Source organism: Acanthochromis polyacanthus, chromosome 23, assembly GCF_021347895.1.
Source record: "Acanthochromis polyacanthus isolate Apoly-LR-REF ecotype Palm Island chromosome 23, KAUST_Apoly_ChrSc, whole genome shotgun sequence".
Lineage (NCBI taxonomy): Eukaryota > Metazoa > Chordata > Actinopteri > Pomacentridae > Acanthochromis > Acanthochromis polyacanthus.
This window is the reverse complement of record NC_067135.1, coordinates 21,826,241-21,853,982: the sequence shown is the minus strand read 5'-3', so window position 1 is coordinate 21,853,982 and position 27,742 is coordinate 21,826,241. Positions and strand designations below refer to the sequence as shown.

The window sequence follows — 27,742 nt, the reverse complement described above, 5'->3', positions numbered from 1 at the left end:
AAGACAGAGATATCTATGCTAATGCTATGCTAATGCTGTTGGGTTCTGACAATGAACAACCTGAGAAGCAAGATCAAAGTTCTCAAACGTGCTCGAGGCCGATGAGCCGAATGTTCGGATATTCATCATTAATTGTGCCCAAATATCTGTAGCCCAGAAATTGCTATTCGGACAAGCTCTAGAACCTTGTCCGATAGCAGCTGACATGAAAGAACATTTCTAGCTTTCCCAAATGAAATCAGCTCCTGGAGACTTCTCTCCATTTTCTCTCATAGATGACCAAAGTTTGGTTCCTTTGTCTTTTTGGAAGTCTTTGGGAAGTTGACAAAGAAGTGATTTCATTTCCAATTTTATTTCCTGCTACAGCCGTTTAGTGTATAATGAAACCTTCTCTTGACACTATGCAATGTAGTTTATTTGCTCTTAACCAACCTAATTATATTTTTAATTTTTTGTTCTTTCTAATGTTTGAAAAGTTTGCTTCAAATGCAGTTGATGATTATCTAAAAACTGAGGTTCTCTGATTGAGGCATCTGTTGCATTTATGTCACCACCGCGCTAAAGGAAATGGAGAAAAAAAAAATTGTATTTATTACCTAAATTCAACAAAGTGCTGTAACCAGGAAAAGTCACATCAATTTGTAGTGTGAACACCTTTTGCTATCTTTGATCCCAATGTGCTCATAACATCTCTGAGAGGTTGCCACAGTGGATTTATTGACTTCTCTTGTACTGGACCCATGATGGTGAGATCAGCTGTTGCAGGACTCCTGAAGATGGTTTTACACCTTATTACTAGATGGATTAGAATGGACACAATTACAGTGACTAAAACAATCCTGCTCTATAGGATCCACCAGCTACGTGAGGATCTGCATCATAAATCCATTTTAGTGGTACTATACCAAGAATATTTTGCTGATCTCCTACATGCCCGTTCTTGCCCTTTTGTTCTCAAGAAACATCATAAAATTGTTGAATTTTCCCCTTTAAGTCTCTAATTGTGTTTACAAAGGAGAAAAAAAAGACCAGTACAACGTGAGAGAGAGAGCCAACAAGGCTGGGCAGGCAGAGTCCTAATCCTGTCTAATAGCTACATTTCTGTTCCATCATGACTGCAGAATGCTTTGCCAGAGGAAACAGAAACAGGCATGTATGAGTGTGTGTGCAGCAGCCATGCAGGTTTTTGCATGCATGCGAGTATGTACAAATTTGTATTTTTTTCACCAGAAGTGGAAACTGGGTGGATTTGCTCCAATATTATTTACTACTGCAGTGAACTGCGAAACATGATGCTACAGTCTTATTGTACTGTCCAAGCTTAGTTAGTTGCTACAACTAGCTCCGCCTTAAACAGCATTGAATAGAATCAGCTTTAATGTCCAGCCAAGGCGGAAAAATTCTCTTTGATCTCACACAGGAAGTCATGAACATTTACACAAGATAAAAACTGCAGAAGAAAAGATCAAATGTTGATTACATGTTAAGACATAGAAACCTGGTCTCACAACTAACTCAAGATGACAAGAAGTTTGAATTTTTTTTTTTACTCAATTATGATGATCTTTTCTTAAACTTAACCAAATAGTTTTGATGCTTCCTGGGTAAAAGTTCTGTTAGTTACACCAACACTCATCCAACCAACCTTTGTCATTCATTTAAACTGGAAAAACTCTGTTAGTGTTGACTATTATTAAAATATAAAACCTTTAGCATACCTCTGAAATCCCGGCAACTTTGACAAAACAGCAATATAGGAATGAATCAGAATCAAAAAGGATTTATTGCCAAGTAGATTTTCACATACAGTACAAGGAATCTGACTTGGTGCAACTTCATGCAAATACCATAAATATTAGTGTAAAGATTAAAAGATTAAAAAGTATTTCCAGTTGTATGTATTAAGTGTAGCAAGACAAACAAGAAGCAGTATTACAGTAAATTGCGATACGTGTATAAAGGGTTTGTAAAACACAAAAAGTAATAGAATTGTTTCTAGTATGGAGGAATGTGTAAATTTGTCACCTGAAAAGGGGTTGTACAAACATACACTACTGTTCAAAAGTTAGGGGTCACTTAGAAATGTCCTTATTTTTGAAAGAAAATCTTTTTTTTTCAATGAAGATAAGATTGTTCTGATTAAATTAATCAGAACAATCAGAAAAATGTCCAATCATCAGTCAATTTAAATCATATGTGATGAAGCAAACCAGCAAAACATCACATTTTGGAGGAGATGAGCAAAGAATGTTTGTCAAAAATTTGATTCTTGCATCATTTTTCCAGTTTGTGAACCTGTTTTTGGATGTAAAACTTGCTAACACATACAGAGGCCCATTTCCCGCAACTATCACTCTTGTCTTCTAATGCTACATTGTGCTAGCTAATCATGTTGAAAGGCTAATTGATGATTAGAAAACCCTCGTGCTATAATGCTAGTGCATGAATAAAAGTGTGAGTTTTTGTGGAAAACATGAAAATATCTGGGTGACCCCAAACTTTTGGATGGTAGTGTATATATTCATCTAACAGTGTACCAAAATATCCCTCTAAAAGGTTTAATTTATGTTTGCTTTAATTGTGAATGCAGGACTTTTGATTGTTACTGAATAGTTTTGCACTTTCACTTACTTCATCATGCAAAAAAACACAGGCAAAAGTATTGGCATCCACCTATACATACAAAAGTAAATGTTCCCATTATGAAGGATATATAATGTTACATCATAGTTTATCAGTCGGTTCTGTTTTGTTTTAATAATCAAAAATCTGCAAAGCAACTTATAAGTAAAACTGCCACATGTTGGTAGTGGAGTAAAAATGTCTCATACACAGGGGTGAAAGTAAGCCGGAACAGTCCGGCAAAAGATCTGGTGGCGGAACGCAGTTCCGGGAAAAGATCTGGTGGCGGTACGCCGCTCTTCCACCGGTATCTATGGGTACGCCGGTACACCACCCGGCTGCCTGCTATCCATAGATATCGACCGGAGTTCACTCAGCAGTACTTGAGTGTGTATGCGTGTCTACTTCTGTAACACAGCAATTGTTATGGCCAGTAGCAGCCAATAGCAAATAGGTACGCTTGATTTATTGCACTGGGACATTTTCAACAACTAGTCAATAGACATCAATAAGCGCCGCTTGCGCCGGGACGGGGACAATGGTTAACATCGACGGAATGGGGTGAAAGTAAGCCAGAACGGTTCGGAACTATTACTAATAGTTCCGGCAAGAATTTAAAACTACTTTCACCCCTGCTCATACAGCTCCATGTAGAAGACAAGTAACTTGAACGGGAGTGCGTATCAGATGTGGATCATGATTTTGTTGGTTTTTCACTAATGGCAGTTAAGTTTTCTGTTAATAAGACATAAGGTAATAAGGTAATAAAGGTAATAAGACGTAAAAGGTCTGATTTCTTGGAGCATAGCTGGATGTCTTCAGAGACAGCCAAGTGGCAGATTAGCTTCATACATGTCATCTAAAACTGATCGACTGAATGCCAGATACAGGTGTGTCACATGAAAGTGCTCTGGATGAAAAGGAGGCTTGAAAACACATTAATCACGTCTGATTGCAACATGACATTTAGATTTTGTGCTTCTGTATTTTGGTGTTTCTGTCCTTGCAGCTATATGTCAAGATAACCTGACTGATGTTGCTTCTGGTGACATGAACACACACACACACACACACACACACACACACACACACACACACACACACACACACACACACACACACTCTGAATATTAAATCACCTTTACCTTGCAGTTCAGCTGTCAGTGAGCAGGAATCTACATTTTCAGAGGGAGTGAAACCTGACATTGTTCTCACCGGTGGGGGAGGATATGCATATTACAAGTCTGGACAAAAGATGGCTTCGTAGATAACTTTGGAAGCTTTTCAAAACCAGAGCAGGATGATTGATGAAATATGTACTTCATATGCATCGGGTGGTTTAAATGTCAAATGCCTCAGATTTCCCTCCACCTTCCTGAAGCAGAAATTTTTATTTTGGAATATTTCCCTGCAGGCATCATATTTTTATGGCTCAACAGTTCACATAAAAGATGTCTTGCATGTTTTTATCTCTATTATATCATTAAAATGATTGTGATAGTGGGGGATTTTTCATAGTTAAATTTTTTTTCAGTCAGTTTACTTGATAAAAGCTCCACCCAGTTTGTACTGAGGTTTTTCTTTTTTTTGGGGGGGGGGGATTCTGTAGGTCTTCATTGTCAGGGGAGTTATGGCACTTGGAATCAGCTTAGCTCCAGAAATCTCAGTTTACTTTGACTTTGCCATGAAGCCACACGCGCTCTTATTTAATTCTCCGACATTAAAGTGTTTCACAACATTACGCAAGTTTTAACAGGATTAGAGATTGGGAAATGCAGAGGGGAATATCCCCATTATGCTGCTTACTAGAAGTCCCAAAATGCGTCTGAGACGTTCATGACTGCTTATGTCAGCTGTTTAAATAAAGCACCATATCTGCCGAGATTTCATAAGTTTTAACCCCTTAGAGACAAATCATCTTCTTTCAGTTGACTGTTTTCTAGAAGCACAACTTCTGCTGCTGCCTGTAAATATCAGTTAAGTGGACGTAGGTTGATTCATCAGGAGTTTTATTAAGTAAAACTACCTTTGTCGACTTCCATCCATCCATTCTCTATACACCGCTTTATCCTCACTAGGGTTGCGGGGGTGCTGGAGCCTATCCCAGCTGACTCGGGCGAAGGCAGGGGACACTCTGGACAGGTCACCAGTCTGTCACAGGGCTACATATACAGATAAACAACCACACTCACATTCACACCTACAGGCAATTTAGAGTAATCAATTAACCTCAGCATATTTTTGGACTGTGGGAGGAAGCCGGAGTACCCGGAGAAAACCCACGCATGTACAGGAAGAAAATGCAAAGTCAATGTTTCCCCTGGGTTGAAATGGCTGCGAGGTGGTGGGTTGCGCCGGAGGCGCGAAGCAACTAGGGGGGGGTCTGGGGGCATGCCCCCCCGGAAAAATTTTGAAAATCAAGATGCAAAATGGGGCATTCTGGCACAATTTGGAGCACATTTTGTTGTATTTGTAGCCATTTCCAAAAACTAAATTGAATAAAATTTTCATGTTTCTTTTCTAAAAATTAGTGATAGGGAGAAAATACGACAAATATAAACCCACTTGTCCTTGCGATAAAAACATGTCAACTAGTCCAGTCTTCTGGTCAGATTTCCACAAGCCATTCCAAAATGCCACATCAGTTCTTATTACAAATTTGAAAAAGATGACAAAGGACTTGAATCTGGAATCAAGTGGTGACTTTTACTTTTTTTCTAAAAACAACTACATGTTAGGTACCAAATTCCCACTTCATTTTTATTTATAATAAAAGGGTTATGTCATGATCTTCATTTTACTTAAAAATGTGAAAGAAAACTTCAACTCTGGGTTAACAACTGGTTTTCTGAAGGAGTTAGTTCTGTTTTCAAAACTGTTACCTTTTTGAACACAGAACTAGAATTTGAACACAGAATTTGTTTTGCCATTGAATGATATAATTTTGGGCACTCTATGAATCATTTTATCAAAAGAAACTAGGAACTTTATATTCCATTGAAATCATTTGTCTCGTTCGTGAGAACGGGTTTTGTCGTGCCCAAATGTTTTAACTGGAGCCATTTTTGCAGTCACTGTTAATTCCTATCGCCGCGGACAACAAAACAGTAAGCAAACTCAGTGAAGGAAGCGAGATCGATGCCTACACTGCATTGCTCACTTTATTTTGATGACATGCGATAGTTTTGGTACTTAATTTGACATATGTCTGTGATAAGCACCTGCTTTTATCCCCAAAAAACGAAATGATGGAGTATACCGGATATACCGGACTTATGTGCCAATGCTTTCTAATATTTAGCATTACTTTTTTTTTTTTTGGTGCGGACCAGTGAGGCAGCAATGATTGTAATGAGGCGGCCCGCCTCGTCGGTCATATAGGAAGGGAAACACTGCAAAGTCAATACAGAAAGATCCCAGGAAATGTTCTTTATTCAACATGAAGAACTATTTATTCTATAGAAAGTATAGAATCATAAGTTCACAGGGGTGGAAACTGAATTTAATGCTAACTTTCCTTGTGGTTTGCTTGGTTTTCACTACAAAATATACAGCATTTAAAGCATTTTAAAGGACACTCAGTTCTAACCCTCAATTTATTCATGTTAAGAAGTCATCTGATTATTATTTTTTTGGATTCTCTTCTGCACTATTGAACAGTAAGAGTCTCCACCTGGTAGAACAACCAGATACTATAGTTAAATTACAATCTGTTAAGTTTGTATTATGTAGGTAAATATTGTCGGAAGTATCAGCAGATACTCGTATAAACTCACTCGCATTCTTGGGACAAACCTACTGGAAAGTTTTGGACTTTTTTCCCAGTGACACCTCAACATGACTAATTTCTGCAGGTTTAACGTTTAACCGAATTCTAAGAAATCATACAGAAGTTGCCGTCTGAATGGAAAATAAGATGTAAGCAGTGAAGAAGCCCAAACAAAGCAACACGATTTGCAAAACTGACATCTGAAGCCTGTTTCCTCCATTTCTAAACAGTCTGTCTCTGGAGCTTCAGTGGTTTACTTCACGTGCAGCCGTTGGCCATTTGGGTCCCTTTTAGCGCCACAAATTTCCGCCGTCTAGCCAAGTTATAGATGACCTGACTCCAGCTGGGTGGCCCACTGGACGGAAACACACACACACACACACACACACACACACACACACACACACACACACACACACACACACACACACACACACACACACACACACACACACACACACACACTGTGTATTCCTATCTTTTTGGGGACCTACCATTGACTCCCATTCATATCTAACCCCTAACCCGAACCTTAACCCAGACCAAAACAATGCCTAACCCTAAAGAAACGTTTTTGCACTTTTACATTTTTTAGTAACAACAACATGGCCATGAAAACACGGTTTCCACCCGTGGGGACCTCATTTTAGGTCCTCACCGTGAGACGAGTCCCCACCAAGATAGCAAATAGTCAGGTCAAAGTCCCCACCGGTATGTATAAACACGTACACACACACACACACACACACACACACACACACCTACACACACACAATGCTCACATGTGAACGAGAGCACAAAGCGAGCTAGAACACATTTACACACGCAAACACATTCATACATAGATCACAAATCAACCCTGAATGCACAGATGCTCACCAATCTGTCCTCATTTGTCACTATATCTCATGCTAGATATACAGTTGAACACACAGCGTGGAGTAAACAGACATAAACGAGGACCGCTGGAGGCCCAAACACAGCTGCAGAATCTCCTGTGGTGGATGTCAGGGTCACAGATGGAGATGAAGAGAAGCAGAGGAAGGATGTGATGAAGGGGAGTTAAAGAGGGAGGAAGAGTTTGGGTGGAATACAGGTCCGAACTGATGAAAAAGAAAGAGATAAGAATGGCAGGCCATCTCTTTATGACCTTTTCCTTTCCTTTACTTGCATTAGTAGTCACAACCTCCCATCCCCCTCAGTTTTTTCCCCTCGAGGTTTTTCCTCAATGTCGACATTCAGGTGAAAAAGTCCTCCAAGGTCAAACACAATTCATTTTTCATGATCCTCACTGCCACTCAGAGGATGTCATTCAGGTGTTGTTGGTAATAACTGACAGTGGCTCCTCCTTAGAGCAGCGAGGGTTCAATTTGCAAGTGTTCAAGCAAATTTTTCCCTCCTGTTGGATTATGCTGTGATGATGACTGACAGTGTGGATTAAATAGATTCCTGCACAGCACTTAGCAGTAAAAAGTCAATTATGATCCACATGTATTCTGTTTGTATTTAACATCGCTTTAATCTCGCTTTTAAGCTGCATTAATCAACATTAAAGATCAGAATGGTGCATCTTTAGGTCACTCTTTTGCTTTTACCACCCTCAGATTTCTTTTTTAGCTCCAAACTTGATAATCACTGGAAATACGCTGACTGTCAGATTGGTCACAATCTGTGAGATGTTTCTGGTACACATAATCAAGCTTCCTCAAAAGCATATTTGCGGTGGCAGGATTGTTGGTCCACTGTTGTTTACAGTGGTGTTTACGGCAGAAAAGCCTCGATAAACATGACCTGCGTCGCAGTGAACCGCAGGCAGGCAAAGCCAGAAAGCAGCTGCTGAACACAGTGAAGTAGTTAGCAGCTACAGAGCCAGATGTTTCCATCAGGTTGAGGTTAGTACAGAGACATGAGCATTTTATCTGCTGATTGTGTTAAATACGCAAATATCTGCAAACATGTTTGAAACTCAATGAAAGTGGATTTAAAGAGTTGTTGTGGAGTTGTGGCGCTGGAGATCCATAGCTCAGTATCACACCAAAATGAGTATGAACTAATTTCACAAAGAAGGCAGTAAACTCATGAGTTGCATACGTTTGTTGGTGACTGTCCTTGTGACAGGACTAGTGGCTAAACAAGCATTTAAATTTTTAAAAAAAAGTGAAAGCCAACAGTGACTGAAAATGCCATCAGAAATGTCCTATAAAGGATTCAAACTCTGTTCTTGTGGGTAAAGTTCTATGTTTAGTTGATGCCACTGCGACCGTTCAACCTACTAATGTGGACTTTGTTTCTTTATGTATGTACAAAGTGAAAGAAACCTTTGAGTCAGATGAAGTTGATGCAAACGATTGAAGAGGAAAAGCACAAAAAAGGCCAGCATCTCACAATTTAGCAGCTTTTATTTTCAAAGTAATACATTTTGAGCTGCAGACCAATGTAGTTTTTTTTAAAAAATCATTTTGGTGTTAAAATCCTATAGTTTGGTCATTGTTGATAGATTTTGATTGCAATAGGAGTCACAGTTTCAGTTTAAATGGCATTATTAGTCTTATTTCTTTCTCTCTTTTTTGGATTGAAGCAAAATATACAGAAATGTGAATAAAATCATGTCTTGAGAATATGATTTTTTTGTGACTGGATTTTTTTTCTTAGCACCTCAATGCTTTGTCTTTAATGTTGTGACACATTTTAACTTCATCTAAAAGTGCAGCTCCTGTGATGTGAATGTTGCACTCAGCCATATTGCAAGACCATATCTTGAGTAACTCTTCTGGCCTTTGTGTTGTTTTTTCCACTGTTCATGACTGCTACCTCTTTCTGAACATACAACTTGTTTGTCTAGAGGACCATCTACCTCTGACGTGACTCTAATGGAAACATTTACCATATTGTTCTCTCAAGTAGAGATAGGGATCCCTGTCAGAAAGACCCATTTTGTTCCTTGTCTGCACGATTTGCTTCAAAGGTATACCATCCCGGTTCGTCTATCAATCTCGACATCACACATTCTAGTTGGTCGTATCTGAGCAGCCACCAAACCGCCACCATCGTGTTTAAAGCGAGGCATTCTATAACATGCTGCCCCGTTTGATCATACACTCTTGTCTCAGGCATATAGCTCAGGAAGAGTCGCCGTTTCCCATATTCTGGGTAACCCTAGACTCAACCTCCATCCGGATAACATCAGCAGGGCGTATGGGAATGAATGGGCAAGTCCAGACATCGGCCGTTACCCTCTGCTGCCACTCTCAGACAGGCATTAAAGGCGCTTTTAAAAAGTCTCCCTGCGACGTATGTACATGAAGGTGTTTGGACAGTAAAGTATGAGCAAACAGATTGATTGGGGAGAATTAGCTAAAGCTGAAGGATCCATAGCTTGGTAATGCCAGGATGACAGAACGGAGGAGAATGATGTTCGTGAACACACTGCTGGATTCAGAGGAGCGTGTTCAATCACGTATGAAAATTATGAGCTGTGTGCTTTTGTCTGGAGTGCTGTAGCATGCACATGTCAAACCATGCGACGCATTTACATTTCTGTAACTTCTTTTACCTAAGCAGTTCAGCCAAAGTATACGGCGTCGGGCAGCAACTCAAATACAGTTGTGTGAAAAGTGCCTCAACTTTTCGAGGTTCAGCTGGTTGTCTGTCTTGGGTGAATTTATCTTTATATCATCTGACCGGGTGGGAGGAAGTGGTAGCTTTAAACATGCACACTCACTAATGAAACCTACATTTGAGGAATCACCTGGTTTTATTCAGACTTGGACTTCTGCACACAGCATGTTACAAAACAAGGCATTACGAAGTTTTATTATCTTAGAGATTTGTCAAAAATACCATTGATTTTAACTTTTGAGGACACAGAAGCTATTTGACATGCTTTCATCTGCCAGACCTTTAACTAGAACCAAGAAACATGAGCACATCCCTTCTCTTTTAACCTCTTTACATCTGCTCCCACTGTTTTAGGATAGATTTTAAGATTTCATTTCTCAGATGTCGAGGCTCTGGAATGATCTGAACATGGACATTAGGGCAGCTTAGTCTTTACAGTCTGTAAACTTGATTGCTGCTTGTTGAACCACTGTGCTATAATCTAACACACAACATGGCACCTTTTGCTTCCAAACCATGCAATGAGGGTTATTGAAGTTAAGTTTGTGCAGCTCAAAGCGTTTAGCTTTGGCGAAATGTTTGGCATCTCAAACCTGATCCCACGTATCGTATGGTATCATGTCGTGATGTGAGTTATTTTACATATAAAAATATGTGCAGAAAAGCAACACAGGAAACAGGATTAAAACATGTAAAATCACTTGTAAACTGCACCAAAATAAACATGCACTTCAAATTCAATCTTACACGTTCTTGCTGTCAACAGTTCCCATTCATATTTTTTCAGGAAAAAGTGAAGTGCTTAAAACTGTTCTTGGGGAATTCTGTGTTGCAAATTTATTTTTATGGGATCAAAATACCAACTTAAACCTATCACATTTTTGTTCTCAGTGGCTTAAACTTGCATAAACACACAGACAGACTCACACAGATTGTATTTCAATGGGCGATGAGCTGATGAAGTAATTTCACCTCATTGTCTTAATATTTCTTTGTTCTGTTTGTTTGCTGCTGCACTTCAGTTTTGTGACCACTTTGAGGCCCTTTTAGTGATTAGAACGAAAGATCTTTTTGAGGAGAGTCTTCACCGGCATGTTGTGCGCTCCTGCAGTGTTACCTGCATGGGCTCGTCCAAATGTGGTCACGTGTGCGGTTCAATGCGTTTCCATTATCCTGTGCTATTCTCATTGTCTCCGCTCTCTATTCACATTTCTCCCCCTGGAGCCCTGGCTTAGTGTCTGTTTGCCCGTATCATCCTTCATTTCTAACTGGGCGTGGACTCCCGTGAATCTAACGGGAACTGGTGCCTGAGCACATCTCCGCCCTGCTCAGGTGGAGGCAGGATTACATCCCCGAACAATGGATCTCAGGGGCGACAACAATCTGAATCGGCCGCTCAGGCCGAGAGAATAGACCTAAATAATGAGGGTAACTTTACACCAAGTTGGATAGAAGTTGACTTCCAGCGCCATCACAACTTTCTGTTGCTTTTTCTGAACTTTTCAATCCATTTCCCTTTTTTGGGCTTGATTGTGAGCACCATTAATGCTCCAAATCACTTGTTTTGTTTCTATTTTTAGCCTCTTGTCTGTCTTCTGCCTCATTGCCAGGAGTTTAATCTGAGCTCCCTCCCTCTCGCCACTCTCCCTCCATTTCTTTCAGCCTTCTTTCTGTCCCACTCTCGCTTGCCTTTCTCTTGTTTCGCTGCTCACTTTCTTTCTCCGTTGCCCTCCTTCTGTCATTGTAATTAGAGGAGTTGAGGAGATCAGAGAGAAGAAAGCAGTACCGGCACCACTGACCTTTCCCCTCCTTCTCTCTGTGCCAGGCTCACTCTCCCGATGCTCGGTGCTTTTTCTTTCTCCATGTCCATGTTTGTTTGTGGTGGTAGTAGTTGTAGTAGTCACTGGCAGCAGTAATCTAATGCCTCTCCTCAACTTATATACTCAGATAGAGCAGTTCGCTCACTATATTTTAACTTCCTTCCCTAGTAGAAGACATAAAGTGAGACTGAAGGAAGAAGACCGGAACTAAGGAAGTAATTGATTTACATTTCAAGAGGTCGGTGTACTTTTGTGTCCAGTGTCACAGCCTGATGTGAATTTGTGTCACTTTTTGTTCTTGTATGTGTTTGATTTCACTCAACTGCGAGACATGTAGCGTTTCATTTTCAAGGTAATTTTCAGAAGCACAAAGGGAAAACACACAAATACAATTTGCTAATTTCCTGCTGTGTAAGAAAAATCAGAAAGACTCAGACTAATAAAGATGTTGCAGTTTGTCTTCCGATTATTTGTCGCTCGAATAAAGTAAATATTGAAAGTTAAGGTAACGGAAGAAGATTTATCCCGTTTAGAAGGAGATTTATACTTGAGTGACGTGTGCCCGACTTCTTAGAAACTTCTAGGGACAAAGAAAATATGATATTATGGCATTATTGCTTTTATGCATTATCATGTCAGATGACTCAATCGATATAATAGTGATGTATGAATTAAAAACACAAGCTTTAATGAGATTCGTTCTCTCAGACAAACACATGTGGTGCCAGACTTTCCCAGGCTCTTTTAATATCCAGTCTGGATCAGCTGAGGCTGCCTGACTGGGGTCCTGGAGGGTCCTGGAGGGTCTTTGACCTCTATTGTTACAGACTGATACACCCTCAGATCACATTTAAGCTCAGACCTTCACACTTTATCACCTCGTCACACTCTCTCCTCATCCGTCCCTGCATTCTTAACCTCCGTCACACCCCAGCTGACTCCCTTTTGTTCCTCCTCCACCCCCGACAGCCTTTCATCCAGTAATCGCAGAGAAAAGTCCAACTGAGACCTCTGAATTTGACCCTACACCTCAGCTACACAGGAGACATTTACTCTACATTCACACTGGAGTGATCAGGCACGTTAATTGATTATGTGTGAGTCATATTTCTGCAAAATTTGCACCCTTTAGCCACAAATACATAAAAAAACCCACTTGTATTTGTGCTAATCGTCTGATCCTTCAGCCTCCCACCCACAGGACCAACATGTGAATGGATGTGTTCGGTGTTTTGAAGCTATGAGAGCCTCGTGTTTATGAACTAGTGCCATTCATATGTCAGCTTATAGAAGCTCTGTCCGAAGCGCTGCGTGCCATTTAGCGGAAATCTCAGGAATGCCACCCAGTGAACTAAAGCTTAATCTACAATTCACTCTGAGTATATACGCTGCAAATGTTGTGCATCAAATTGGAGGGTATGAAGGTCGGTTATGACAACCGAGGAGTCTGTGTGCAAAGAGAAAGATCATAAACTGGTCGAAAGCAAAGACAAAGCTATTTCAAGCTTAGTTTCTGCAAATATCTGTAGATGACCTTGACTTAAAGGTTACATTCATGAATAACAAATACAAATGCTGCTGGATTCCAAGTAGCTGTTCAGAATTTGAATCAAAATATAGTGTTTTCAACAATGTTCCTTTAACTCAAGATGCGTTTATTGAATGTTCTAGAGCTTCTGATATTTATCAACATTAGCTCAGATTTTTTTCTGTTTTCAATTAAACTGTTTCTTGAATCTACAAAATTGACCGTGAGGTGAGAGTATTTTGTCTGCTGCTGTTTGAAAGTCAGAATTTGTGGCCGATGTTGTAAGTACCTAATGGTGGATTATATTCAGATGTTCAGACCCTTTGCAACTTTTATAAGAATGTGATTTTTATTCTTTCCATCGTAAAAAAATAATTCCACCGCTGTAGTTCACTTTGTGACAAATAAACCTTGAAATCGTCAGTTTCGAGTGCAGCCTCGAAATCCAAACCGACACAGACAATTTAAAGAGTTTTTTTTTTCCGTGATTAGTTGATTTATGAAATATTTTCTCAAAAAAGCAATCAATTTTACGATTTTATTTTTGAAGTTGGAGCTTTATGATGGTGTTTAGCAGCAAATATTATTTCAAATGTTTCACTGCTTGTTCTCTTCAGGCGTTTATGCATTGTGCTAGTTTGCCATCACAAACTTTGCACAAACCGCCACTTTGTTCTCGACTCTTTGGAGGCTTCTACGTTGAATTGAGTTGAACTGAATTGAACTCTTCTGCAGCTGCCGTTTAATTAAACTGTAATGAAGAGTTTAGGCAAGCAAGGACGTCAAGCTGCCGAGAGAAAAATGTAAAAACAACACATTCATATTTTGGTGGAACAGTGGAATATTCCCGTTATTGTGTCAACAGTCAGCGGGCATTTGTGGCATTTTTGTTGCTCTAAAAAAGAAAAGCTGCTGCACCCGCAATGCTGAGGGCTTGAGAGCACGTGTTGGCTTATCCAGAAATATATGTGCCCTTTAAAAATCATGCACTTCAATCAGTCTACACGCATAATCAGCTCTGACTGGATCTGAATCTTTTTTTTTTAATTCCTTTCTACCTCCTTTAAGTGGCTGTAAATCTGCCAATGTCTCGCTGCTGCACCAGCAAAATTTCCTCACGACTCATGTGTTTTTACCTGAGATGTGCTTCTTTCTGTCTTTGTTTGATGGGATTTGAACCTTTTGCTGCAACATGTTTCATTTTTTATATGCCACAATCCATCTGTAAGTAAGTGCTGCTGAAAAACACCCCAAACCACGGCATGGCTCAGTGGGGGGGCGGCATGGCTCGGTGGGTAGAGTGGCCGTCTTGTAACTGGAAGGTTGCCGGTTCGATCCTCGGCCCGTCGAGCTCATGTCGAGGTGTCCCTGAGCAAGACATCGAATCCCTAATTGCTCCTGGTGGGTCGTGCTTAGCGCCTTGCATGGCAGCTTCCACCATCAGTGTGTGAATGGGTGAATGTGATGTATCATGCAAAGCGCTATATAAATACGACCATTTACCATTTTACCCAAATGTCTACTAAAATTCACCTCATGTTTGTCCAAAGTGTTTCTTTTTTTCTTTTAACATCCTTCATTCTGATGTTCTCTGCAGGGCACCAAATTTGACGAGCCATGTGCAGGTCTAGACTGCAGTGGAGGCTGTAGGTGCAACCCGGAGAAAGGCAGCAGGGTAAGTCACTGTGGGATTCATCTCCATGTTTCAAACAGCCCAAGATCACACAACATCATCATTTGCACGTGCACACTTTTCATCTTCTGCAATGAGGCAACATTTCTGCTCGCCTACACCTCCAAGACACGAGATTTCCACCTAATTTACAGTTCAGAAACTACCTTCCAGACATAATAACTGTGGTTTTGTGGCCTCTTCGCCTCTCCTCTTTTGATATTTTGCCACAAAGAAACACCATTTAAGCTAAAAACAGGGTTCTCCACGCATCTTCGAGCAACTTGCAGCTGAATCAGGTGTTTCAGAGATTATTTCACAGCCTTTAATGTGTAAACAGGCAAATATTTCAGAGTCAAAGTGCTGCAAAGACATGAGGCTTTGTTAAACAGGGTGTCAACTCTATTGGGTGATAAATCCAAGAGCCTGAGATGCCAAAGCAGTGTTTGAGCTTTTTGAAATCCAAGAACAATTTGCAGCAGCCCATAAAAGTGAGAAAGTGAGTAATTTATTCAACAGAAATGATGATAATCAGTTAACAACATAATGATGTGTTTCATTATTTTCAACATTAAGGCATTAAGCAGACATTAATCCTTTGGTTGTGAGGTTGGCAAATATAGAGTGTTGGAGTTTCAGATTTATTTTAACTGCTTAAATAAATAGTATGAATAAACAGTATAAAGTGTTTATTTGTTTAAAATAATGCTTTTTTAGAGATTTTTTATTCCTTCATGCTGCTTTCCATAAAAATACCTTCACTTGTCAGTCAAGAATTGCAGAGCAGAGAAAGTTGCATAATTGTGTCGGTTAATTAGGTCATTTTTGGCATTCATACAAACCCACATTTGGGTTTTGTGTTTGGAACGCATATTATCATCAGTTTAAATAAAAATAAGCAAGAGTTGTTGCATAATTTAAAATATAACACAGTCCTTTCCCAAAAGCTTTAAAGTGTAATTTGCTGTTTTTAAAAACTTTTCTCACTATAAATAAATGTGGAAACACAAAGAAAGACAGTATCAGTGTGTCATCTTCACAGTTTAATATTTTATCCATTACACATGTTGTCTCATATTTATTGTATTTAACAGGTCATCGATCTCTTTATCTGCAGACTAATAATATTATTAGTGGCAGCTCCGCCAACCCACAGAGAGGTGTTTAGTTTCTGATAAGTTTCATTTGAGGTTACAATTAAAAACACTCGTCAAGGGAATTTAATTTAAGGAAACAAGCACGTCATCTTGACTTAATTAAGAAAAAGAGGCCACAAGGCTCCAACTCGGAGTTCTTATCTAAATCCTATCACAGCTATGCTCATTAACGCCCACAGACATCATCACCTATTGACATAATACCAAAGTGGAGTCTGTGTCAGTCGGTGTAATACGTGTTTCGACAGTCCTTATCTATGGATGCATTGTGATTTCTCACAGACAAACAGAACATGGCTTCAGGCGAGGAACTCATTTTCTTGTCACTGCTACCATGAAATTACTGTCATCTGGTACTGATATCAAACAAATGCTGGCAGAATGTGAGCTGATCTGCTAATTGATGATTCACTAGAACATACCATTCTGCATTAAATCCATTATACATACATTAACACGTCTCTCACTTGTCAGCTGTTTAGTAGCAATAAATAAACAGCTGATTCCTCTGATTTACAGCTCAAACTTACAGTGCCAACTAAGCGGAAAATTGTGTACATCAATATGAACCCACAGGCTTCATATAATCTCTAATAAATTGACATTACTCTGAAAATATTTCAAGATGTTACTGTCTTTGAATTCTGCAGCTACACTAGCACCAAACAGAATTAATTAGAATGTTTTGATGTGTTTTAATCCTTTGGTGATCACGAAAGACAATAAAATAAAACATCAAGTAGTATTTTCTAAAAGTTCTGATTATAAGACAAAATTGGAGCAAAATCTGGACCAGATGCAACTTTGGTTCGATGGTTTGAGTCGTTATACTCAACATCGATCACCTGATGACACCTTATTTAAGCATTAAAGTGCTAAATAATAAATAACACATGGTCATTATAGTCAAAGGTTCTTAAACCAGAAAAAAAATGAAAAGAATGCGGCTTAATAATGCTTCTAATCTAATTCAGAATCAGATTCCGTTTCACACAAGTGACTGAATTACTGACAGACTGGATCCTTAATCACAAAATAATAAATAAATAAATAGGAGGGCAGTAGGAGTGTGCTACCAAACCAATATCTATCTCAGACATTTAAAGAAAGTTGTCTATATCTGCACCAAAATTCATTCCTGCGCATTCCCTGAGTTTCATGAAATTTAGCTGCTAGTTTTTGCATAATTCTGCAGAAAGACAGACTGAAGACATACCTGGAGAAATAATAGATCAGGAATAGAGCACTGCTTTAGCTTAGCTGATGGTTGATCATGCTTCATAATCTGAAAAAGGGAAAATAGTATGTTTATATGTCACCTTTTCAATCAAATCACATTTTTTAAAACATTTTTCTTATCAAGATTCATACAATCTCCAACAATTCAGAAGGTTAACTTCTCTGTGTAGCCTGAGAGACAAAATCCAGGGAAAATTAGATCCAGTCACTCTTAAAACCACTCTTAAATGCCAACATTGCTATAATTTAGGTCTACCTTTAGTATAAATGACTCAGTCACCCTGGATTTTGCCTCTTATTCCGGATAGATAGATAGATAGATAGGTAGGTAGATTAATACTTGGAGAAATTCAAGAAAAACATGATTGGTAAAAAGTTCTTTGTGACTTCTGCATGTTATTTGGTAAAAAAAAATAATGAGATTTTTCCAAAATCACATATTCAGAATTAAATTCCAACACTAATCTTTTGCTTTATTAGGATTTGAAGAAGATTGGGATATATTGCCCGAGAATGCAGTCGTGTTTCACATCAAGGCCGTCATCTCGAATGTTCTGATATTATAATATTCTGCCTTTATGTGAAGCTTTACTCAACTTGGTGTTCATGCTATTGTTCCTCTAATGTAAAGAACAGAGTGATATTTTTGGACACAGGTCTGTTTTTACATCATTTTGAGAGATAAAACTTCGGGTGAGAGCACTGTGTGTGTTCACCAGAGTGTAGCTCGGGCTTTTTCAGCCTGTATCCAAACAGCAATTACTGTCTGACACAGAAGCCTGCACTTACTGCCTGCCTACTGTATGCCACCTCGGCTAAATAACACAGTGACGAGCGCCGCATTACAGCCAGGTAGCTGTAGGTAAATGATATAGCTCGGGTAATACCCCCTACCCCTGTACGGGGCCTCCTGCTTGGCCCAAATGACACAGCCGCAGCTGCATTACCATCTTTAACTGTTATTGTCGGGAGCCATTTGAGTGGTAAGGTGCTTATTTGTCTCTTTTAAGTTTTACTTTTGTAGTTACAGGTCGGTGAGGTGAAATATGTCCTCCATCATAGCTGTTAATTGCAGTCAGGTAGCAGGTGGAAAGTAGCTTGGGTCGGTGTTTGCATGGAAATAAACCAAAAATTGCACTTAGACATATTGGACCCTGCGTGTTTTGTATTTTAAAAATGTGTTCATCCACCAGACCAGAAATTCATTTTTTGACCTTGTTGGCAGTAAATATAATAGAATATAATAGAATAGAATCACTTTGCCAAATCCATTGCCCAAAGTGAGAAACAAACCAGTGCTATAGAACCACAGGAGCAAACAATTATCTTTTTTCTTCCCATTAGTCTTATTTCATTATTTGATTAACATATTAATAAATATTTAGACTCAGTGTCACTGCTTCAGATTTCATGTTTTATTCAAATGAAAAAAAAACAATCTCAGCTGAAATTAAAATCATGTTAAATTTAAAAAGAGCAGCAAATATTCACATTTATGAAGCTCGCATGAGTAAATATTGGTCAATATTAAGTATTTTTAATTTCAATTAACGTAAAAAGCATTTAGTTTATGCATTTAGTTTGTGCATTTCCACATCACACTTAGACATTGCATTTTGAGTTGGCCTCCAATACTTTTAATGTCACAAAATCATGGTTAAACTCAGATTTAATGTAAGCACAGAGAAATTTTGGCCAGTGGACGTAAAAACAGTCTTCTAGTGTGAAACTCTGCACGTTCAAAAAGCCAAACTAATGATTCACTGGAACATACCAATCTCCATTAAATCCACTATACCAGGGGTCGGCAACCCGCGGCTCCGGAGCTGCATGCGGCTCTTTCGGCCCTCTGTTGTGGCTCCCTGTAACTTTGGAAAATAAATTGTTCTGACTTTCAGGCGCGTTTCAATGCGTTTTAATATAGAGAGTTTTATTGTGAAATTACCGCTCTTATTTTGACGTGTCACTCCACCGGATGTGCTGCTGGGGTTTTCCCCTGGCTGGGACATGAGAGCGCAAGGTTGATGCAGAGGAGATGGAGAAGCAACACCTGTAGTTTCACATCGTTTTGTACTCAAGAATGGCAAGCCTGTATATTAAAGCTCCACTCCAAGAAAGACACGTCTTGTCTTTGAGTCAAAAGTACTCGTGATAGGGTAATACACGTTACTCGCAAGAACACGGCAGCAGGTCAGAGAGTCAGAGGAGTGTCGTCTTGGAAAATAGGGCAGCGACTTACCGGAGAAAAGTTATTAGCTCAAGATAAATAGATAAATAGATTTTACAAGTTAAATAGACATTCGCAAAATATTGATTTCCAGCTAACATTACGTAACATATGAGGTCCAAGAGCAAAAATGACATTAACCAGGTAAGATAAATATTAGTGGTAGGACACAATTTAAAAAATGAATCTAATTAGAGGCTTTGTAATTAATTAATCACGACTGATTAAGTGTTGTCTTCATTTTAAATGCCAAAAGGATTTTGCGGCTCCCGGTGTTTTCTTTTCTGTGGGAAACGGATCGAAATGGCTCTTTGAGTGTTAAAGGTTGCCGACCCCTGCACTGTACGTACATTGGCACACGTCTCTCACCTGTCAGCTATTTAGTAGCAATAAAAAAACAGCTGATCCCTTTGATTTACGGCTTGAACTCACGGTGACAGTTAAGAGGAAAGTTGTGTACATCACCATGATCTCACAGGCTTCATAAAAACTCTAATATGTTAACAAGCCTCTAAAAATATTTCAAGATGTCTTTGAATTCTGCAGCTGTTGACCATCATAACTAACCATTACTAGCACTAAACAGAATTAATTAGTATGTTTTGACATGTTTGATGCTTTGGTGCTGACAGAATAGAATAAAATAATGAGATATTGACTAGAATTTTCTAAAAGTTTTGAATCTAAGACAAAACTGATGGAGAATCTGGACCAGATGCAACTTTGATTCAACGGTTTGGGTCCTTATACCCAACATAGATCGCCTGATGACAACTTATTTAAGCCTGCTAAGCAATAAATAAGGTTTTAATAAAGTCAGAGATTCTTAAATCAGACAAAATGCACATTCAAAAAGCCGAAATAGTAAAGAGACATACGATAATTGCCAGATTTTTGCAGCCAGCCTAAAAAAAACTGCACTTATCTCCTGTATTTTCCCAGAAAAAATGTAAAAAAAAATAATTTTTAATTGAAATAGATTCAGTTATCTTGCATCTGCCCTTGAATCCTCTCATTGTGTCACAGCTCCGCAACAAAAGCATCACATATTCCTTCAGTCAGTCAAGTACTTTCCTCTAATTTTCCCCTCTGAGTGCAGTTTGCTTTGGACCAGAATGAATCAGTCGACTGTGTTTTTTCCAATGTGACTTCAGAGCGTGTTCACTGTCAGGTTTCACATGGACGTAAATCAGGTTTCATTATGTCATGCCAGATAAACTTTGGCGCATTTTACTAAAAAAAAAAAACACACATTGCATGTAATGAGATGAATCAAAGGCAGGTGGGGTTTGACAGGCCAACTGACAGCACATAAATGTTGTCACATATAATTTTGGTGATGCTCTGTTGATCCCTGAGGGGGAACTTCAGTGTTCTGGGCTCTGGCTGTCAGCACTCTGGGTCAGCCGTGAACCAGAACAAATGAGGGAGTTTATCAAGAGTTCTTCTCTAAGAGGAATCAATAGCAGGGACAAAAAATCAGAAGAAACCTCTTTTAAAATGTTTTTCTTTTTACTTAGTCAATCACATTCTGCAATTCTTGTTTTCTGCTGTGATACTTTAAAGGAACAGTTCAACATTTTGGGAGATAGCCAAGAAGATTGATGATGATTGTTATGTTAAGAAATGAAAAATTTGGCACTATGTAATAGAATAAAATACCTTATAACATATCAAATTGACAGCGTATAACTATCTTTTTGATTTTATGCAAAACTCAAACTGTAAATCAACAAATTGCAATTTTAAGAAAGGTTACGATCCAAACTGTTTCCCATTAAGGAGAGAATTTCACAAACTGTTTCAAACTTTTTACAAGGAAAAGTTAATTGATGAAAACATGCATTTATCTTTTATGAACTTGCAATAACTAGATAATTGCATTTGGAAGAGTAGATATTCACTGACAGCGAACCTGAAGCTGGAAAAAAAAAAGCCTTAAGTCAACATAAACCATATCTGTGTAGATCTATTACAAAAAGTGTTTGTGTTGCTCCTCCTGTTTGTCCTCTGCAGATGTTTTGGCTCAGATTCACCAACAGGTGTGCCAACTACACTTGAGGGCACTGTACTTACTGGAACATCGTGGAGGGCAGAGCTGGCATGTTGAGGCATAAAGATATGAACCAAAAATATTTCCTCCATTCAATAAACATGGCATGAAAACAAACATCTAGTGACTATAAAAGCAGGAACAAGCAGCTCCTTCTGTGCTTAAAAGGGATAAAGAAGCTTTTAGTAACCTCATCTGACACTGTATAGATTGACTCCTGTTCTTACCATGTGTAACTTTTAAATCCATTGCTAATACCTGAGTAAGACCCCAACGCCATACAGACGCCGAGTGTTGGTTTTAGTTGGGTTTCATTATTAATAGCCACAGGGCTTCAGTTTTATTTAGACTTAAGTCCTGAGACTTTTAGAAAACACAGAGCAGCAATGTGTTTACATGTGTATGCAAAGATCTTCTTCTCTGGTTTTAATATCTGCATCATCCTGGATCTATTAGGTCCAATAACATCCGCTCCCACTGGGTGAACCTCGAAGGTCAAAGGCCAGCGTTTTGTGTTTGTGTATGTGAATGTGTCCAGGCAGTGGTTAGGTCAACACACCGGAGCTTCAAGTTGCTTAGGGGTCAGGAAGTATGTGTTTTATTTAATTTTGTTAGACCTCCATCTGTTTTCATCAGAAGCAGAGATGGAGGGAGAAGACGTCTTCATTTTGTCAAGCTGCCAGCAGGGTCAGCTTGAAAAATGTTGAGCTGACCCCGCTGAGTGGCTTTAGTGGTGTGTTGGCCACATTTGGTTCCAGTTGCCCTTATTGACAGGCATTTGTAGTTAGACAGCTTGCAAAAAATAGTAGAAATAGTAGAAAAAAATGGAAATAACTAAGTAAAGATGCAGCATAGCTCAAATGTTCTGATGTTTAGTCCCCAACTTAGTCGTATTTCCTCGTAAAACATTCTGTATCTATGCAACTGTGACTGTATCTGTGCAAAAGTTTTACATCCTTTTTGTATGTAATAGATGGATGTAGTGACAGTGACACCACACATTGGTTTGTAAAGTACAACTCTGAAGACTTGAGGCATTTTACAGTCTCCATCTAGCACCTTTGTACATCCTGATATGGTGGCGATCCGTCATTCACTTGTCATTTATCCTTTATTTTACTCTAAGTGGGACCATAATTTACAAAATGAATATCACTCTGAATTGAAATTGACCTTAAACAAGCAATTGAGACTAGGGCTGCAACTAACGATTATTTTAATAATCGATTAATCGGCCGATAATTTTTTTCGATTAATCGATGAATCGGATATAAAAACATTTTTAATTTCCGCCTCTTTATTCAGAAATGGAAGATTTGGAATGACAGAACAATTAAGATCATTATAGTGAAGCCTTCATCTTCAACCATTGACAGAGGCCTCACATCAGTGACGGTCATGTTGAGGATGCTCTCAGTCAGACAGCTGCTTGCTATGGTGGATATGATGTCTTTCTCATCATGAAGCTTGTCAATGCAATTCATCCTGCCTCCCTCCAACACAGACCAGTGTTGGAGGGAGACAGCTACTTTGATAAAACTGGGCTTGTAGCACATTGTCTGCCTTACAACGATGGGAAAGAGGCATCGTTTATGTTTTAACAATGTATGTAACAAAAATCGATTAAAATCGTAATCGTCCAAGATGACTAAAAAAATCAAGATTTTATTTTTTGGCCATATCGCCCAGCCCTAGTTGAAGGTAAAGTGATAGTGGATGTGTGTCTCAGTGGGATGGGAACATAAGAAACGAGGGATGAACCCCCTCAACGGGGCCTCTCGATGAAAGACTACATCTCTCCATCCTTGAATTCCTTCACTTTAATCCTGAAGCAGGTAGAGAGGAAAGAAAAAAAAGAAACAGTTGCATAGGAAGAGAAAAAAAAGGGAGAGAGAGAAGTTGGCAGCATTCCTTTGATGTCAAACCAGACATGAGTAGCGGACGAAGATAAGAAGACATTGACGAAATTGTTCCTGTTTAATCCCTGTGTTAAAACATAGAGGAAGAGGAATGAGACAACAGAGGCAGCTGGAAAATTCAGTCCTAAAGAGCAAAATCATCATAGAGGATGAAAGAAGACAAGATACAGACAGTTTTATTGATTGCTTTCAATCAAATTGGAGCAAAAAGAAAGGCAGGAGAGAAATGAAAACGAGAGAAAAAAATGAGGAAAGTTTAACATCAGGTAAACTAGTGTGTGTTAAACTTCAGAATGTGCTTTTTCTTCTACATAACAAGGTGTTCACTGGTGGATTGGGAACTTAAACTAGTCAAAAATGGGGTGAAAGATGACTTTTTATTCCAGTTTTTTCCTAAAAGCACCTCAAACCAGCTATAGCAAGAACTCCCAAAGCTAAATGATAGCCAAAGCTCATATCAGGCTACATTTTCCTGTAATCCAGGTAGTCCAAGCCCTCCATTCTCCTGCATCCTCCCCAGTCCAGATGAGCTATACTGTGTAATCCGTCTAGTGTGTTCTCGGTAGCCTCTTGATTAGACGTCCGGACCACCTCAACTGCTTCCTCTTGATGTCGAGGAGCTCTACTCACCAGCCAACCTAATGGTTAAACTCATCTCAGCCCACTTAAATCCACAGTTTTGTTGTTTTGGTCACTGCCCAAAGCCCAAGAGCCCAATGATTTGTCCTGGTTCAGAGTCTGCCTTTAGGGAGAAAGTGAGATTTAACCACCTCAGAAAGGCAGTGAGTCTGTGTAGCCTTATCTAACTGAAATCCATGCCTTTTTATGCCTCTTAGGCTCGAGAAAATGAAGATACAAAATCCATCTGCATCAGTTTATACTAATTGCTAAACAAGACTCAGAAAAACCTGGATCGCTTAGTTGGGTTAACAACTTGTTCCATAATTTTGTGACAAACAACAATGACCTCAAGTCTCATTGAGATCTTGATATCTCTCCACTATCGTTTTGTCACAATCTTGCAAATATGAGTAACTTTGGAAAATTGATTTGACTCAAACTAATAATAACCTCAACTAAGCTTTAGAACATATATTCAACTGTGGATTTCTGCCCTATTCTTACAGCGTATAGTCACTCCTCACAGCAAATGTGCAATAACAATTTCTATAGGCGGCTTTCCACTGCCGGAACCTGTGGGTAAAGGATTTGCAAAGGAACACCCTGTAATAAGGCTTTTTTTTGTTTCTATTATGGTGTAGATTCCAACAATTTAGACTGCGATGTGAACTCACAGATTGCCACAACTAAAACAAGTATTAGATATTAGACGTACGCTACCGTTCAAAAGTTTGGGGTCACTTAGAAATATCCCAATTTTTGAAAGAAAAGCTGTTTTTTTCCTATGAAGATAGCATTAGTCAGCTGATTTTAAATGGAATATCTACATCGGGGTACAGAGGCCCATTTCTAGCAACCATCACTCCTGTGTTCTAATGCTACATTGCGTTAGCTAATGTTCTCGATAGGCTAATTGATGATTATAAAACCCTTGTGCAATTATGTTAGCACATGAGTACAAATGCGAATTTTCATGGAAAACATGAAACTGTCTGGGTGACCCCAAACTTTTGAATGGAAGTATTTGCTATTCTTACAATATATGGTGAATTTAATGTTGAAACGTACACATATTGTCCCTGAAGTGTATCTATTAGTACTTTCAATCGATTAAAATTTGTAATCAGATTAATCACGGGGTTGCTGTGGATTAATTTAAATTTCATGATATTTAAATTGCAGTTAATTTAAATTAATCCACAGCAACCCCGTGATTTTTAATCTAACTTAATCGCGTTTCATTTTGCATGTGCAAACAGACTCAAGAAAGAAGCGAATACATGTGCACTTAAGGTGTTTATTAAACACCTTTAAAGGTTCATGTTAGAATCCCAGACTAACACATACTTCATGTTAATGTGATAATTTAAGCTGGAAGCGCTTCAGTGAAAGGAAAACTCCTTCCTGAAGACTGTGTATATTACTGTATGTCGGTCGACTGTTCCTTCTTGGGGTTTTTTTGTATTCAAATTTCCCACCAGATGGCCAATGTGCTGTTTAGTAGGACCTGACCGATATGGATTTTTTGAGGTCCATTCCAATATCTGGCAGAAAACAATTGCGATAACCAATTAATCAGCCATTTAATTTAAAAAATTTACAATGAATAAAATTACTTTTATTTGGTCGCTTAATGCTTACAACAACAGACATATGAATTACAGGCAGAACATTTTACTGTTTTACAATATTTTGGCCTGTAATATCTGTTTAACTTTACAACAGAGAGGAATATTCAAATACAAAAACATGCAACAAAGCATTACACTTCTGGGAAATTATATAACCTTAAAAAAGAGCCAATCTATAAATGAATTTTGAAATACATCTGGTCTTGTACTTCTTGTTGTTGCAAATTAGAGGTAGGTGTATATATATTTGTTTTTTTTAATGATCACAAATAGTCCGACACTGGTGGTACTCCGTAATGACACAGTCAGTTGTTGTTACAGCCTGTGTCACGTTATAGTATTTTCTGACAAAGTAGAACTAAGAGTGACATCATGACGGTTCATCAGACAGTAATATTAAGCATCCATCCATTCTCTGTACACCGCTTCATCCTCATTAGGGTCGCGGGGGGCTGGAGCCTATCCCAGCTGACTCGGGCAAAGGCAGGGGACACCCTGGACAGGTCGCCAGTCTGTCGCAGGGCTACATATACAGACAAACAATCACTCTCACCTACGGGCAATTTAGAGTAATCAATGAACCTCAGCATATTTTTGGACTGTGGGAGGAAGCTGGAGTCCCCGGAGAAAACCCACGTATGCACAGGGAGAACATGCAAACTCCATGCAGAAAGATCCCGGGAAAGCCAGGACGCGAACCAGGGATCTTCTTGCTGCCAGGCGAAAGTGCTAAATACTACTCCACTGTGCAGCCCTAATATTAATCATTTTAACTTTAACTTATTCTCTTAACTGAAACAGGAGACATGTTGAGTCATTATTCATTTCACAACGTCGTTTTAAACTTACCTGTCAGCTCAGCTCACTCCTGTAACGTTGCCTGGCTGTAGCTTAAACAGCGCAAGGACATCATTCTGCGCGACTCTGACACTTAACAGCATTTACTGTTTTATGAGAAATTAAGAATTTATTGGCGTTTAATCAGCAAAACTCCGGCTGATGATTATTATTTTCCAAAGGGCTGTTGCTTGGTTCTGCCACGAGAGGATCAACTGCCCATTTGCCAATGCACGATGACAAGTCTACTTGGACAAACTGCCCGAAATGCGTTGTCAGAGACATTTCAGGGATTTTGAGCCATTCTGCGCTACAGATGCGTTAATTACGTCAAAATTTTTAATCAGATTAATCATGATGATGCATTAATTACGTCAAAATTTTTAATCAGATTAATCATGATGACGAATTAATCCACATTAGCACTTTCATTTTGGCATTCCTTCTAGGCTAATGTAGTTTCTTCTTCAGGGCACTTTTTGCAGTCAAAACATGCAGAAAAGTTAATTTCACTCTGAACCAGCCTGCAAGCTCCTGCAGTCAAAAAGCAGCAATATGTTATTGTATGCATTTATTTACTGTGCAACACCACTGACTTTCCAGAAAACTAGTTTTGAAATAGGTTTTTAATGTAATCCCAAGAACTAGTGAGACGTATAGACAAGTGATAGACCATAAATATTTAGTCAAACACACACCATCACACACAGATAGAAGCTTAGATTGCACACAGAGAGTCAGTGCTGGCAGCAGAATGACCCTGAGACAAGCGTGACTGATGACTTTGATCTTTGTCTGTCTCTTCTGCATTTCCTTATCTTCCAATATATCAACCTCCTTCCCTCTCTCTCTCTTTCTCTCACTCTTCTTGCGTTCTCTAATGTGTTGCGTTTGTGATTATGAAACGTGTGTGTTTGGCCGAGCGGGAGTTTGTTGCAGACGTGTGCGTTTTAGTCGTACATGTGTGGCCACTTGCACGAGTGTGTGTCTGACAAGTATGCTGAAGCACATACAGACCAGACTCATGTA

General features: G+C 39.0%; 1 protein-coding gene across 1 annotated transcript in view; it reads left to right on the top strand.

Annotated features, from left to right (window-relative positions):
- Nucleotides 1-27,742, top strand: part of col4a6 (collagen, type IV, alpha 6) — a 207,370-nt gene that overhangs the window by 94,083 nt on the left and 85,545 nt on the right. Inside the window, 1 exon segment of the mRNA XM_051943848.1 lies at nucleotides 14,955-15,032. Coding sequence (XP_051799808.1) covers nucleotides 14,955-15,032 — 78 coding nt within the window.